Raw genomic sequence first — 17,603 nt, 5'->3', positions numbered from 1 at the left:
GCAGTGATTTTGGAGCCATGAAATTAAAAGACGCTTACTCCTTGGAAGGAAAGTTATGACCAACCTAGACAGCATATTAAAAAGCAGAGATATTACTTTGCCAACAAAGGTCCATCTAGTCAAGGCTATGGTTTTTCCAGTGGTCGTGTATGGATGTGAGAGTTGGACTGTGAGGAAAGCTGAGCGCCGAAGAATTGATGTTTTTGAACTATGGTGTTGGAGAAGACTCTTGAGAGTCCCTTGGACTGCAAGGAGATCCAGCCAGTCCATCCTAAAGGAGATCAGTCCTGGGTGTTCTTTGGAAGGACTGATGTTGAAGCTGAAACTCCAATACTTTGGCCACCTGATGCGAAAAGCTGACTCACTGGAAAAGACCCTGATGCTGGGAAAGATTGTGGGCAGGAGGAGAAAGGGACGACAGAGGATGAGATGGTTGGATGGCATCACCGACTCGATGGACATTGGTTTAGGTGAACTCAGGGAGTTGGTGATGGACAGGGAGCCCTGGCGTGCTGCAGTTCATGGGTTGTGAAGAGTCGGACACGACTTAGTGACTGAACTGAACTCATGGTGTGTAATCTATAAAATATCTAATTACTATATTTTATACCTGAAATAATATTGTAAGTCCACTGTACTTCAATATATTTGAAAGTTAAGAAAATTCAGGGGAAGGAATGGCCCAAAAAAGATAGCTAACCTCTGCTGCTGCTGCTGCTAAGTCACTTCAGTCGTGTCTAACTCTATGCGACCCCATTGACGGCAGCTCACTAGGCTCCTCTGTCCCTGGGATTCTCCAGGCAAGAAGTTACCTCTACTTTCCCTATATAATGGAGATTTACAGAAAAAATTTGCTTTACTTCTAGTGAACTATAAAACAAATAATTTTCCTCAGTAATAGACAAATGGTGTCAATTTAATTTTTCTTCTCTTTAAACTCTTCTTAAACAGTATGCTATAGATAGATTGATCAGAGTTTGGGTTTGTTCAAATAAATGAGAGGAAGGAGCAGATGTGTTTATAAAGATTAATGGGCTAATGCTACTTAAGGAGACTAAATAGAAGCAATGCTAATTTTTGTTGGTTGAAAAACTGGTAAGAATCAGAGGTTGTGACCTGCTAGTAGACAAGCATCCTTTCCTTCTCCTCTGATCTTTTAAAGTGCAATGCAGGTAGAAAATTCTGTGTAGAAGAACCATAGAGAAATACAGTAATACATACAAATATATTTGATACTTTTCATTTCACACATTTTCCTTTAACTCATAAACACCTTGCAAGGTAAGGATTACTTCCATTTTACCAACATGGAACCAACACTCACAAATAAAAATGATTGCTTGAGGCAATAGAGCCATTAATTAGAGCTGGGACTTCGGTCTGGTCTTCTGACTGCTGCAAATGCATTTCCTTCCTTTTTGTATTCCTTTCTTTATCTGTAAATCAATCCCCGTTCCCTCCCTACCTCCGACAGCACGTTCACACAGAAAGCCTACCTTTCCTTGTCCATCTTCCTGTCCATGTTTGCTTCAGCAGTGGGTTTTCAATTTCACACTGATATGATGAATTTGATCCTGTAATATTTACTCTGCTGTTTATATGAAAAGGACCCAAAGATCCAACTTCTTTCCCATTGTTTTCAGAGATAGATGTATTATTATCCACTTTCCATGTGATAATTGGATAAGGAAAAACACTTAACACATTGCATATTAAGAAGCTGTTGGTGGTATTCTTTTCATACTTCATCACAGGTGTGACAAAAGCTATGAGGGAAAAAGAAGGGCATGTGAGGAACTCTCATTAGTTTCTTTTTAGGCTGCCTGTGCAGAACACTTAGTATTTTAATACCTGTGAACCGAAAAGCCAAGCTTTGTGAGTAAAACTTGGCAGTTTCTGAAAGGAAAAACTACAAAAATTCTGTAGAATCTTAGGATATAGTCTGGTGATCGACAAGAAAAACAAAAAGTATGCATGGAAACACAGCAACTAGCAAGCTCAACTTTCTAGAAAGAATTCTAGAAAAAAAAATGGCCTCAGTGAGCAGTTAAAATGTGAGTGTCAGAAGTTGATAAAGTGGAGCTCATGCAGCACTCTGTACTCCTCAGGTACTGACTCAGAGGCTTTTTGGTTCTTCATTTACCCATAATTCTTAGATTTCTGAGTCAAGGTTTGAAGCAGCTAAATGGAACAGAGGGAGAAAGGACAAAGCCTATTAGAAAACGCCCCTCCCCCCAACAAATAAATGATTAGATAAGCAAAGTGAATAAAGATAGGGGAAAGCATAGAATATTAAAAATAACTTAATTTAGAAAATAGGAAATGTAATTTAAATCAATAATTCAATATTTTTAAGCTATCATATTGGCAGAATTTCTTAAAACTGGTAATATTAGGTGCTGATATAAGACTTAAGGGGAAATGGATACTCTTATGCTGCTGCTGTACGTGACATACTATAATTTTACTCCTGACCCTTTTGTTTCAGACCATTTCCTAATATTAAATATAAGGATGTTCATCACAACATTTTTTTGTAATGTAAAACACTATGAATACCCAAATACCTATTAATGGAATAATGGGTGTATCAATGCTATACTCAAAAATACTATGCATTAAAAATGAGGTAGTTTGTACACACTGTCTTAGAAGGAAGCCCACAGCTTATTCAACTAACAGGAAGGCATTCCAGGCAACACAGAATGGTACCACTGCCGTGTTTGTTAAAGCTTACATGTGCACTCACCTCCCACTTTTAGGACTACTTTCTTTGTGATTTTTCCAAGTGATGTTCCCACATAGCATACATAGATTCCTTCATCCTGAAGGGTTAATCTTCTGAAAGACAGGGAGGCATTCCCACTGTGAATCTCACCATGGAAGAGGGATATCCTGTTTACATATCTGGGATCTTGCTTTTCCAACTGGTCGCTGTCTCTGTAGTATGAGTAAACATTGGTATCTTGGTTCTTCCAGTGAATTACGACATTGGGTCCACTCTCAAATGAGCAAGGGAGAATGACATCTTCACCTAGTCTTCCAGTGACGATTTGCTCATTCATACTAACATGACTGAAGGAAGCATCTGAAAACAAGAGCAGTTATGAAGTGAATTAGTGATGGGTGCTTATCAGGGTTATATCAGGGCTACCTAGAACTATCCTAGGTCAGCAGCCTGATCATTAACATCTATCATCTATCTATCTATCAAGAACCTTTGCTAGTCCAATTCTCAGAAACAAGCCATGAAGCTCTGTATTTGAGCTGTATTTGAGTGTCTGCAATTTTAATTGAGTATCTGTTGGATTCAATGTAACTATTAGAATTGACAACAGTGTAAAGCATAGAAACCTTGCTTGATGCTTGATCAATAGTCTCATTTCTCCTCTGATCTTGGCCTACACAGTTACTGGAAATTATATTATATTATATTATATAAATTAAAGATTCCTGTTGATTTTTATCCCTGAACATATATCTTTAATACTTACTATACAATAACAAATTATTAAATAGTTTATTCAGCTTCTGGAGCCAGCAGACTCTTACAGAATAGAAAAGTCTTAACTTGGTTGGGTTAGGAAATATTTGGGACATGTAAAAGATAATGCTGCATTCAGGCATCTGTTGGGAATAAACAGACATTAGTTTCAAGAAATGGCACACATAGGAGGAGTCCAAAAGGGGACATGAAGTGACTCATTTATTTTGGCTTTAGGACAACTCACAGGGTATCCTATGAGTCAGTTAAAATATAGTTAAGAAATATTATTCTAGATATAAATGTAGAAGTCCAATCCTCCTAATACATATAAGTTTATATATATGTTTGAAGTAAAGTTAAAGTGTTAGTCACTCAGTCATGTCTGACTCTGCAACCCCATGGACTATAGCCTGCCACGATCTTCTGCCCATGGAATTCTCCAGGCAAGAAAACTGGATGGGTAACCATTCCCTTCTCCAGGGGATCTTCCTAACCCAGGGATCGAACCCAGGTCTCCTGCACTGCAGGCAGATTCTTTACCAGGGAAGCCCATATATAGTCAACTTCAGAAAGTGATCTTAAAAAGCAAATGGACTCATCACAATCAGGTTTCTGCAAAGAAAATATACTTATTATCTCATAATCACTGCAGGTAGTAGCCACTTTTTCCTGGACAAAATGAAAAGTAGATCATATGCCTTATCTATGAATTTTGTGATATTTTCACTGGAAAGGACATTATTTTACTCCATTGACCTTGGCCAAAGCCACCTGTGATGGGAGAATTGGGTGTTCATGTGGCCAGGTCACAAAGTCTTTTCCCTTGGCCTTCTCTTCTGAGGCTCTTTCCATTCTGCCATGTCCCACTTTGCCTCAGAGAAACAGTCTGTCCAAAGGCTAGAGGAATGTGGCATTAAGCTGAGAGATGTGGAAAGGTAGGAAAGAAAAGGAGTGGTTTTGTTGACTTCCCTAATTGTCCTACTAAACATCTCTAGTATTTTATTGGGTAATTAAAAGTGCCTATCATAGGACCTAGCAAAGCTGATAGTACCTTTTGTTGTGTCAAGCACCAAGCTAACACTTAAAAACAAATCAACCAACCAATCAAATTTGCCTTTATAGTGATTTTATATCTGGTAACAGATAACAGATTAGAAAGAGCCTTAATCAGAGTAGACAGAAGAAAACATTATTTTTAATCTTCATGCAGACTTCCGTCTGCCTCCTGTTTATTATTAATTGATCTTTTAGAAAAGTTGACAATGCTATGGCTACAGAAGAAACAGCCCCCTTGTATTGTGGCTCATGTTCCTGTCTAATGATACACATAACCAACACTTGGGTACAGTATAAAGGCACTTACCTTGAGGTCCACATAGAGATGGTATAAGAGTGAAGAAGAAAGCCAGCACTGCCTGTGCCTTCATGTCTCGTGGAGATCATATTACTGATACTATCAAAGAGAAGCGAAATATGCAAGTTACAGATTTTAAGTGCAGACAGGAATTGGAAAAGAAAGAATTAATGTCTCTGCCTATAGGAGAGTCATTAAATTAACTCTGCTGCATTCACACAAATAATTCTTCTACAACCATTAAATCTTTAAAATTAAATACTGTAAAAGACAGTTCAACGGTATGGAAAGAAGCTCTTAATGTTATAGGAGAAAAATCAGATTACAAGGCAACTTTTAAGTAGCACAATCCCCTTTTAAAAGTGCACATGTTTCTGCACATAGGAGGCCAACAGGACATATCACTAAATGTATAGCAGGATGTTAACTCTGAAGAAGAGATTTCACATCTAAGGCAGTACCTGCTATATAACAGATTCTGAAAAATGGCTGTTGAATGAATAAAGATTTGGTATACATTAAATGGTGGTTCTCTGGATATTTGAAGAATAAAAAACTGTATGATCATCTCAATAAATGCAGAAACAGCTTTTGACAAAATTCAGAATCCATTTATGATAAAAACCCTCCAGAAAACTGGGCATAAAGGGAATATACCAAAACAAAATAAAGTACATAGATGGCAAACTCACAGTTAACATCATACTCAATGGTGAAAAGCTGGAAGCCTTTCCTTTAAGATTATGATACCCACTCTGGCCACTTTTGTTTAAGATAGTATTGGAAATTCTAGTCACATCAATCAGACAAGACAAAGTAGAATTGAGATCAGAAAAGAAGAAGTAAAACTGTCACTATTTGCTGATGACTTGATATACACATAAAAATCCTAAAGAGGCAACCAGAAAACTACTAGAGCTTGTTACAAAATTAATATTCAGAAGTCTGTTGCATTTCTATACACAAATAATGAACTATCAGAAAGAAATTAAGGAAACAACCCAATTTACCATTGAATCAAAAAGAATAAAATACTTAGGAACAAACCTACCCAAGGAGGTAAAATACCTGTACATGGCAAACTATAAGACACTAATGAAAGAAACCGAAGCTGACACAAACAGACAGAAAGATACACAATGTTAATGGGTGGGAAGAATACTGTTAAAATGACCAAACGACCAAACGCAATCCAGAGTCATTGCAATCCCCGTCAAAATGCTGAGGGCATTTTCACAGAACTAGAACACCTAATTCTAAAATGTGTATGGAAAGGTAAAAGACCATGAATAACCAAGATAATCTTGAGAAAGAAGAAAAGGGCTAGAGATATCATGCTCTCTGACTTCAGACCATACAGCCATCAAAATAGTATGATACTGGCACTAAATCAGACACATAGGTCAGTGGGACAGATAGAGAGCTCAGAAACAAAACTCCACACATATGGTCAATTAAACTATGACAAGGGAAGGAAGAATACACAATGGAGAAAAGACAGACTCTTTAATAAGTGGTGTTGGGAGAATTAGACAGCTACATGTAAAAGAGTGAAATTACAACATTCTCTAATGTCATACTCAAAATGGATTAAAGATTTAAATATAAGACCAAAAATCATAAAACTGACAGAAGAAAACATAGGTAGAACACTCTGACATAAATCATAGCAATATTTTTTAGATATGTCTCCTAAAGCAAAGAAAATAAATGCAAAAATGAACATATGGGACCTAATTGAAGTTAAAAACTATTTCACAGCAAAGGAAACTATTGACAAAATGAAAAGAGCTATCAAATGGGAAAAAACATTTGCAAGTGATATGACCAATAAGTGATTAATATCCAAAATATAGTACAACTCATACAACTCAACATCAAAAACCAAAATTCAATTTAAAAATGGGCAGAACTGAATAGACATTTTTCCAAAGAGGAAATGTAGATGGCCAAAAGGCACATGAAAAGATGCTCATCATTGCTAATCATCGGGGACACGCAAATCAAAGCCACAATGAGTGAGCACCTCACACCTGTCAGAATTGCAATCATCAAAAAGAAGACAAATAACAAATGTAGATGAGGATGTGGAGAAAACGGAACCTTCCTATACTGTTGATGGGAATGTAGATTGGTGCAGCCACTGTGAAACAGTATGGAGATTTCTCAAAAATCTAAAAATAAAACTACCATGAAAAGTGAAAGTCATTCAGTTGTGTCCGACTCTTTGCAATCCCATAGATGTACAGTCCATGGAATTCTCTAGGCTAGAATACTGGAATCGGTAGCCTTTCCCTTCTCCAGAGGATCTTCCCAACCCAGGGATGGAACCCAGGTCTCCTGCATTGCAGATGGATGCTTTGCCAGCTGAGCTACCAGCGGAGCCAAAACTACTGTGTGACCCATTAATTCACACCTGGGTATATATTTGAAAAAAGCAAAAACACTAATTTGAAAAGATGCATGTAGCCCAATGTTCATACAGGTGCTATTTATAATTTCCAAGATATGGGAGCAAACTACATGGCCATCAGCAGATGAACGGATTAAAAAAAGATGTAGTGTGTGTGTGTGTGTATTTCACTGTACACAGTGAAAACTACTCAACCATAAAAAAAGAATGAATTTGCATATGGTTAGACTTGGATGGTATTATGCTAAGTGGAATAAGTCAGATGAATAGAGACAAATACCATATGATGTAACTTACATGTGGAATCTTAAATTACTGAGTGTCACAAAAAACGAAACAGACTCACAGAAATGAGAACAAATTAGTGGTTACCACTGGAGAGATGGAAGGGGAGAAGAAAAACATGGGGGTAGGGGATTAAGAGGTAAAAACTAGTATGTATAAAATAAATAAGCTTCAGGAATATATTGTACAACACAGGGAAACAAGCCAATATTTTATAACAACTATAAATGGAACATAACCTTTAAAAATTGTGAGTCACTATTTTGTACACCTGAAATTTATGTAACATTGTACCTAAACTATAACTCAATTTAAAATTAAGAATTTTTAAAAAGATAACAAATAATAAGTGTTGGCAAGGATGTAGAAAAACAGAGAACCCTCATGCACTGTTGGTGGGAATGGAAATTGGTGTAGCCACTGTGAAAAACAGTATGAAGATTCTTTGAAAAATTAAGAATACTACCACATGATCCATCAATTTCACTGCTGGGTATTTACTGAAAAAAAAAAAAGAAAAAAACAACCAGAAAAGATATATGGACCCATATGTTTATTGCAACATTATTTACAATAGCCAATATACAAGCAACCTAAGTGCCCATCAATAGAGGAATGGATAAAGAAGCTATGATATACATATACAATGGAATATTATTCAGTCATAAAAAGGATGAAACCTTGCCATTTGCGGCAATATGGATGTAACTAGAGGGTATTAAGGTAATAGAAATAAGTCTGACAGAGATATTAAAATACTGTATAATTTCTCGCATATGCGAATCATACCAAAAAAAATGTGAACCAAATGAACAAGGTATAGATAGATACAGGGAACAAACAGGTTGTTGCCACAGGGGAAGGGATTAGGGGGAGGGAAAGATGTACATGTGGAGAAGGCGAAGGCACCCTACTCCAGCACTCTTGCCTGGAAAATCCCATGGACTGAGGAGCCTGGTAGGCTGCAGTCCATGGGGTCGTGAAGAGTCGGACACAACTGAGCGACTTCACTTTGACTTTTCATTTTCATGCATTGGAGAAGGAAATGGCAACCCACTCCAGTGTTCTTGCCTGGAGAATCCCAGGGACGGAGGAGCCTGGTGGGCTGCCGTCTATGGGGTCGCATAGAGTCGGACACGACTGAAGCGACTTAACAACAACAAAGATGTACATGAAGGAGGTTAAAAGGCACAAAATTCCTGAGACTTCTCTGGTGGTCTAGTGGCTAAGACTCTACGCTCCCAACACAGGGGGCCTGGGTTCGGTCCCTGATCTGGGAACTAAATCCCACATGCCACAACTACGAGTTTGGATGCCATAACCAGATTCCTCTGCCACAACTATGACATGGAATAGCTAAACAATACTATTTTTTAAAAAAAGAAATGCTTTTTTTTAAAAAGGTACAAACTTCCTGCTGCAAAATAATTGAGTCAGGGTATGAAATGTACACGCGTGCATGCTAAGTCGCTTCATTCATGTCCAACCCTGTGAGACTATATGGACTATAGCCCCCCAGGTTCCACTGTCCATGGGGATTCTCCATGCAAGAATACTGGAGTGGGTTGCCATGTCCTCCTCCAGGGGCTCTTCCCAACTCAGGGATCAAACTCACATCTCTTATGTCTCTTGCATTGGCAGCTGGGTTCTTTACCACTAGCACCACCTGGGAAGCCTCATGAAATGTACAGTGTGGGGGAAACAGAGTACATAATTATATAATATCTTTGTAATATGACAGATCATAACTAGACTTCTCATGGTGATTATTTTGAAATATATGGAAATATTAAATCACTGTTACATAACAGGAACCAACACAGTAGTAAACTAACATACCATAAAATAAAGTGTTTGGCAAAGTAAACATGTAAAACAGGAGTAGTTATAAAAATAAGAACTTCATATTTCTTCTTATAGATGTATTGGATTGTATAATGTATGAAAAGATATATATCACAAGGCTTATCTCTTTAATAGTAAGATTAGAAAAGAAAGAAAGTGAAGCTAAGTTGCTCAGTTGTGTCCAACTCTTTGTGATCCCATGGACTGTACCCCACCAGGCTCTTCCATCCATGGAATTTTCCAGGCAAGAGTTCTGAAGTGGGTTGCCATTTCCTTCTCCAGGGGATCTTCCTGACTCAAGGATTGAACCTGGATCTCCCACATTGCAGGCAGACGCTTTACCGTCTGGGCCACCAGGGAAGCCCAGTAAGATTAAAAGTAATCATTAAATTCATTTTCTGCCATGAATAGATGTAAATATGTAATGATGCATTTTACCTTTACAGGCTATTAAAAAACAATTCAAGATTTAATCAATCTCTTTCAAGCAAGAATTAACTCCACCTTGTTTAATGTAACTTCAGAACATTCCATTTCCACTATTGTACTAAAGGTTCAATTTCCCATTTTCCATGATGACTGCAATATTTTCTACCTTTTCTTGAAACTTCCAGCACCCCCGCTTCCCAACCTCCTTTCAGCTGATGTTCTTGATTCATTAATTGAAAGTTGAAGTGTTAGTCGCTCAGTTGTGTCCAACTGTTTGCGACCCCATGGACTATACTTAGTCAGGTTCCTCTGCCCATGGAATTCTCCAGGCAAGAATAATATTGGAATGGGTTGCCATTCCCTTCTCCAGGGGATCTTCCCAACCCAAGGATTGAACCTGGGTCTCCTGCATTGCAGGTAGATTCTTTACTAGCTGAGCCACCAGGGAAGCCCTGATTCATTAATTAGTTAAAGTTAACTATGGATGTTCCCTCATCCCCCTAGCATCAATTTAACCAACCCATTAACAGCTGTCTACTCTTTTGACTCCTCTCCTCCTCTTATCCAAATCCAAACCCTTCGCTTTTGCTCTGCATCTCACATCACTTTTTATTTTCAAGAAATCTGTCCCTGCAATTACATCACTTTTCTACTCTATGATTCAATTCTTTTTCTCTACTAGATTGATCCTATGAGCAAAAATGCTCCAATTTATCCCATCTTAAGAACATGAGAAAAAACAATACTCTCCACTGACTCTTGGTTAACTATATACCTATTTCTCAACTCTGTTAACTTCTTAAAATAATTGTCTAAATAGCCACCCCCATTTTGGAGATCAGCCCTGGATGTTCTTTGGAAGGAATGATGCTAAAGCTGAAATTCCAGTACTTTGGCCACCTGATGCAAAGAGTTGACTCATTGGAAAAGACGCTGATGCTGGGAGGGATTGGGACGAGATGTAGGAGGAGAAGGGGACGACAGAGGATGAGATGGCTGGATGGCTGGATGGCATCACTAACTCAATGGACATGAATTTGAGTGAACTCCAGGAGATGGTGATGGACAGGGAGGCCTGGCGTGCTGCGATTCATGGGGTCGCAAGTCGGACACGACTGAGTGACTGAAATGAACTGAACTGAACTGAATTTTCCCCTTAACATTTCCCCTCAATCCACTCCAGGCTCTTGTTTCCAAGAAGTGTCATAAACTGCCCTTTGTCAGTGTCACCAAGAAGTTCTGTGTTGCCAACTCAGTGGATGCGGTTTGTCCTCATCTTATTCAATCTCACAGGAGCACTCAACATGGCTGTTATCTTTTTTTATTAAGGATTCTTCTCTTTGTTTCTAGGCCACCACAGTCTCCTAGTTTTTCCTTCCTCATGGCCTCTCCTCCTTAGTCCTCCTTACTCAGCCTCCTCCTTTGCTTGTCCTGCTTCTGTAAAAGTACAGGACATTCTCAGGACTTAAACTTTCTCTATACTCACTCCCTTGGTAAGCCTGTTATCCAACAGATCCAGCTGCTCACTGTTTGAAAATCAATACCTGAGAGAGAGACAAGTGTTGGTAGAAAAGAAACCTGCTTTTAATTAGAAAGCCATTAATTTGGGAAGAAGGCAGACTCGTATCCCCCCAAAACCAACTCCGAAGATTCTGCTTGGCCCTGAAAATGTTTAAAGGGAAAATGGGAAGTAACAATCTCAGTTAATTGTTGAGGTGGGGTCAGAGTCATCACCATCCCCCACTGTGTGCACTGTGGTCTTTATTTAGATGCTATCTTCTTCACACATTTTGTTTATAAGATTACCGAAGCAGAAGCTAGGGAAGAGATCTGGTCATCTGTTACTTATTCTTCATTTCTACTCCTTTGATCTACGGAAAGAAACACCAGGTTAGGCAAGGTGACAAGACCAAGGGGTTTCCTGCTGAGTGTGGTTTCCTGCAAAGAGCTGCTTACAAGTCCTTCTGTTTCATGGCTCTGAATGACATTTGTATACCAAGGATTCTTAGATTTATCTACTGAGTCAAGGACATATATTCAATTGCCCATTTGACCTGTTCATTTAGATGCCTTATAGGCATCACAGAACAAACATGAACCTTTGGTTTATGCCTCATCCCCTTTACAGTTGTTCTCTAGTCCACCCTGAACAAAACAACAAAAATTACCCCATTTCTCCTTCAGTTTTTATCTCAATATCCTCCATGCTGTTTAGTCTAGAAACTTAGAAATCAACTTTGATTCTTCCCTTCCCTCATGTCCCTCATCTAATCTATTAATCAGTCTTTTATTAATGAAATAAACAAAACTCCATTATTTGTGCACTTCTTTCCAACTCTACCATCACCTTCTACCCCAAGGCCACTATCATCTCTTACCTGGATATCAAAAATAGTTATCTGGATGGTTACCACTCTTCTACTCCTGCCTTCTTATAATCTACTGTCAACGCAGCATTCAAGGTCATATCTTAAAAATATAAATAGGTCTATAACAGCCTTCTAATTCAATCACTGCAGTGACTTCCCATCACAGTCAAATCAAATTCTTAATCCTAGCCTACCAAGCCTTGGATGGATTCTCTGGCTCCTGGTCCTGCCTGCCTCTCCAGCCTCCCATATAACAGCCCACAAAATCCATTCCAAAAGACTTGTGAGCACAAATGCTCCAATTCAAGGGTCAGCGTGAGCTGAAAATTAGGCCCTTGAAAACTGGTTAATTCATGTCTTTTGGATAAAATGACAAATTGCCATAACCCATTTATCATCTAAGATGAAGTACTATGAATAAAAAAACATACTCAACCTCTTCTACACAAATGCTTGATTTAGCGCTTTGGAAATAATTTCAGCATTCAGCTAAGTGAGGCAGTTAATGAGTATTTGGCCCTATTTTTATGCCTAAGTTTTATTTTTAGACATTTATTTTCTTCCCCCAAAGCAGCCGAAATCTTCCACCTTGGATTAAATTGAAGCTACCCAAGTTGCAATCAGCACCCTTACAAAAGGGCTCAAATGTTAGAAGCGCCTTGTTCTGGTACATTGTGGCTGATTTCCAGATGTGGGGAAAGAAGGCAAAGAAAAGCAGCCTCCATAATGAAACATGGCAAAAAGAAATCCAGATGCTGAGACTAATCAAGACAGAAGAAAAAGCTGAAGCCATTCTACAAGCATAAAATAAAGAGAACAGAATGGCTACCCCTGTGTTCATCTTAACAGCCACAGACCACACTGACTGAGGGTTTTCCTGGTGGCTCGGATGGTAGAGAATCTGCCTGCAATGTGGGAGGCCTGGGTTCGATCCTTGGGTTAGGAAGCTCCCCTGGAGAAGGGCATGGCAACCCACTCCAGTATTCTTGCCTGGAGAATCCCATGGACAGAGGAGTCTGGCAGGCTAAGTCCATGGGGTTGCAGAGTCAGACACGATTGAGCAACTAAGCACAGCACGGCACACTGACTGAGGCCTTCAGCACTAATTGTGACAACAACAAACTTTACTTGTGTTCAGGTCAGGTTCTCCAGCCCTAACATTAAAGACTGGTCTTGGCTCATAACTGCTGGCCTAGATATGACCAGATGCACACAGAAGGTCAGTTGTCTTGTTCAATAAACAAGAATGTTTCACATCATTTGCATCATGCTAGTTCACATTATGAATTCCTCCAGGAAAAACAGATTCCAGGGAGCTCCTCTCTCCTATGCGTTGTTTTAAATTCAGTGCCTCTCACAATGCTCAGGGCACTGTGCCAATTTGGGAAAGAAGTCATAATAAAGGAAAACTCTGTAGCATCCTAGGCATTTCTCCTTAGCATCAACTTAGATTTTACTAGGATTGACTTTGTTTAGATAGAAAAATGAACAAAAGAACAATTTTAGGATTACCCACTCTTTACTCAAAAGAAATCTTCCTTGATATTTTATAGTGAAAATCCTCCACTTGAGGATTTACATATTGGGTTGAAATTTTGAATCTCTACATGTACTGTCTTTGCTTCAAGCACATTTTTTGAGTACGGGGTGCAGGTAGGTGTAGGGAGTAGCTCTTGGTTTGTTTGGAAACCAGGTTAAAAGTATGTTCAACACATCTGGGAGGGAGGTGAAGAGGTGCAGCTGCAGAGCAGCAAGAGTGGAGGCAAAGGAAAATTGAAACAAGAAAGGAAGAAAAGCAGGCATTAGGTGGTGGTGCCCTATTGGCCTCAGCTTTAGAACAGAACACAGGGGTGCTCGCTCACTCATAAAGGACACTCTCCAGGCCTCCTCTGCAGAACCACAGCACCTCAGAACAATCCATCAGAGGAAGAGAGCAAAAGGGATTCATCGACAGATTTTCTCCATAGGCAAATTTTCCCCATGGGGCTTTAACCCCCATGCTCTTCCTGGTTCCCTTGGGGCACCACTCAGGAAGCCAGACTAATGCCTTCCAGTATCATACTTTGAATATGGAAACATGGGGCAAAGGAAACCACCACCTCTGGGAATCTCCTTAGGTCATGTTTGGACCCTGTAATGGTGGCAGCTCTCACTATGGAGGCATCAATGGGGCACGTGCTGAAGCCTTCCCAGGGGAGGCTGCTGATGTTTTAGAGTTAGTGGCATTGGGGATGGGGCTCTCTTTGTCCAACCAGTTGAAGGCTCAGGAAATAGGCAAGGCCAAGAAAATCTGCTGCTGCTGCTGCTAAGTCGCTACAGTCGTGTCCGACTCTGTGCGACCCCATAGACGGCAGCCCACCAGGCTCCCCCATCCCTGGGATTCTCCAGGCAAGAAAACTGGAGTGGCTTGCCATTTCCTTCTCCAATGCATAAAAGTGAAAGTGAAGTTGCTCAGTGGTGTCTAACTCTTCGAGACCCCATGGACTGCAGCCCACCAGGCTCCTCTGTCCATGGGATTTTCCAGGCAAGAGTACTGGAGTGGGGTGCCATTGCCTTCTCCCAAGAAAATCTAGGGAGGCTCATAAATCAGGCCCAATAAAAGTAGCTAGTTCAAAAATGCCACATATTTAATATCTGATATTTTGTATGTTAACACAGCTTCCCTGATGGCTTCATGGTAACCTGTCTGCCAATGCAGCAGACAGAAGGTCAATGGGTCGGGAAGATTCCCTGGAGAAGAAAGTAACAATCCACTCCAGTATTCTTGCCTGGGAAATCCCATGGACAGAGCAGCAGGGCGGCCTACAGTCCATGCGGACACAAAGAATCAGACACAACTTAGCAACTAAACAACAACAACAGCAACAAGACCATTTGGCATTTGCTCAGATCCCCTGGGATCACTTTTAACCATTCAGTTTTCATGCACACGTTGCTCAGTTGGTGCTACTTGCTCACATCACTTCAGCCTTTTCAGAGTCTCGCCCTTAGATAATGGAAGCTGTGGTCTGGGAGTCACACTCCTTCCCTACTCTGTGCCCTCGTGGTGGCCTCAAGGCAAGAGCTATTCTGTGCTCCAGAGCCCCACTGTGGGAACAAGGCTGAGACTCCACCTAAAGCCCCATCCTTGCTTAGCGTCTTCTGTTCCATCCTGCTTCCCACACTTCCTCACAGGTTTCCTTTGAAAACACCACCTCGTTACATGTCCACAAACCCGCATCTCCAAAGGGTTTGCTCTCCCAGAAGTGGAGCCCTGGACAAAGCACGTGTAAGGGAAACCACACTACACCGAAGGGGCCAGGGCACTTATTAACCTTCACGGACCATTTTCCAGTTCAGAATTCTATCATGGAATGTTTCTTCTTGCCAAAAGTGTAGATCATAAATCCTCCTCGATTGTGCTCTATACAAAAAAGAATATAGCTGGATAGAGTGGAGTCTTTTGTTTTTAGCAAGAAGGCTGCAAACCCAAGACAACAGGCAAAAAAAGGCAGGGTTAACAGGCAAATAGCAGCTGTTTTGTCAGTCACATAAAGATAGTAAGGAATTGAACAAGACTCCATTAAGTGAAGTGAGTTTTGAACATGCACAGATACAAGTCCAAGGACTTCTTGGAAACATCACCTCTCCCTCTTTAACAGACCCTGAACAGATGTCTGTGACACATCAAATGCCTCGGGAGCCAGTTGGCTGTGCCCGTCCACTTCTACCCCCTTCAGTTCAGAACGTATGTTGTCATCAGCTAATAATCTAACTAAAGATTATGTTAATTGATTACATGGGAGGACAAGGCATACTTGGTGTTTCTCCAACAACTAAGTTAAATAAGATGAATGCTTCAGAGAGGCTAAATAAAGCACAGAAAAGGAGCAAGAAAATTCAGCTATTTGGATTCGGTGTGGGAGAGTCAATAGAGAAAGACTGAAAACAAATTGTAAAGCTCTAGGAGGGGTTGGATTCTTCTCAACAATTTGAATACAAAGTTCTCCAGCCACTTTCAAGAAACAAAAACTGGAAATATCAGATGGTGAGATATTGATTAGTTTGTGTAAAAAAGATAATATAGAAGATCAAACAGTGGCCCCATACTCAGAGAAAGGCCTTGGTGCCCTCCACTCAACAAATCTAGAAAATGAATGGACAGCAGTGTATTCTAACTTAAAAAAAATAAACATTAAAAATATGGAATTTGGGTATCTCACTTCTTTTTAACCACACTAACTGCTGGGGTTGATTGTGTCAGATGTAAGGATTTCAACTAAATAATGAAAGCTCTAAAATGATACTGTGACTTCTCACCTCAGACAACCTGAGATGACATTTTTATATCAGAGGGGCGGCGACAGCACCTGGAGGTCAAACAGTCTGGGCTAATCAGTAGAAGGCTTCCTTCCTAATGTTGGTTTAGGTTGATCACCTAAGTCTGGTATCAGAATCCCACTCCATGATGGTCATGGTTGTCATATTTAAATATCCTACTGTGTGGTAAATGATATATTCAGTATTCCTTAGAATGAAATTAACTATTCTAACTCAGTCCCTGTATCATTCTTTCAAATACAGAAGTAAAGAACTCCTCTTTGTATCTACCTGTCAGGGTGTTAGGGTTGAGTGACCTGTAATGAAAATCAGAATCCAGGATTTAGTGTGAAGAAGAGGCAAAACCCAATCCTGACAAGACTCTTAGCTGCCATGTTACTAACACCGTTGCCCCAGAACCATACCCCGGCTCTTCCCTCCAGTAAACCCACAGAAAACCACACATAACCACACTCTCTGGCTGTGTTCACAGCGCAGGAATAAGACTGTAACTTGCATCAGCTGATTCAGCTTTGAAAGTGGGGCAAAGGGCCCCCTGTGTCTCATTACCATCTCACTGTAACAGTAAGAATGTCTGTGTGCACCAAGATGGTTTAACCTGCTTCCCAACCTGATGCTAAAGGACCGTACAAGGGTTGAAAAGAAGTGGCATCCCAGTTCCAGGAAGAACCCCGCCTATTCCCAGAAATCCAATGCATATGCCTCCCTCTCATTAGTCCTGCCCTTCAAATCTTTCCTTAATGGTCCCGCAGGCAAGAAGTTATTTGTGAACAAAGTTTCTGCTTCTGCATTCTATGGCCACTGAATAAAGCTTGTGCTGCTTTAATCTCAGATTTGATTTTGTTTTTTGACTGTGTGAACCTGAATGGGAAAAGAACCCTTCTGAATGAGGGAGGGGCCCTTGGCTGGGCTAGGGTCCAAGCAGGGATCCATATGACCTAATTTGGCGAGACTTCTTGTTTGTTAAGGGATGATTTACAATGCACTGCCTTCTGCCAGGTACTTGTGTCCCTGTATACCTGAATTGGTGGGTTTCAGTCCTTAGAATTTAAAGCTGTAGCTCACCTGACTAGCTGGTGCAGAAGGAAAGAAAAGACTGCT

The 17,603-nt window shown here is 40.1% G+C and overlaps 1 protein-coding gene across 10 annotated transcripts in view; it reads right to left on the bottom strand.

The window, feature by feature from the left end:
* HHLA2 (HERV-H LTR-associating 2) overlaps positions 1-17,603 on the bottom strand; it is a 126,303-nt gene that overhangs the window by 14,998 nt on the left and 93,702 nt on the right. For 9 of the 10 annotated variants that reach the window (XM_010838563.1, XM_010838564.1, XM_010838562.1 and 6 more), the window contains 3 exons: positions 4,851-4,940; positions 2,750-3,088; positions 1,497-1,766 (listed from right to left, as the gene is read on the bottom strand). In XM_010838563.1, the coding sequence (XP_010836865.1) occupies positions 1,497-1,766; positions 2,750-3,088; positions 4,851-4,914 (673 nt within the window). In that variant the 5' untranslated portion in view covers positions 4,915-4,940. The remainder of the gene's footprint in view (positions 1-1,496; positions 1,767-2,749; positions 3,089-4,850; positions 4,941-17,603) is intronic. The other variant, XM_010838568.1, reaches the window with a different exon arrangement.

This window comes from Bison bison, unplaced genomic scaffold, assembly GCF_000754665.1.
Source record: "Bison bison bison isolate TAMUID 2011002044 unplaced genomic scaffold, Bison_UMD1.0 scf7180017864098, whole genome shotgun sequence".
In the NCBI taxonomy this organism is placed as follows: domain Eukaryota; kingdom Metazoa; phylum Chordata; class Mammalia; order Artiodactyla; family Bovidae; genus Bison; species Bison bison.
This window is presented reverse-complemented; position numbering and strand designations above follow the sequence as displayed.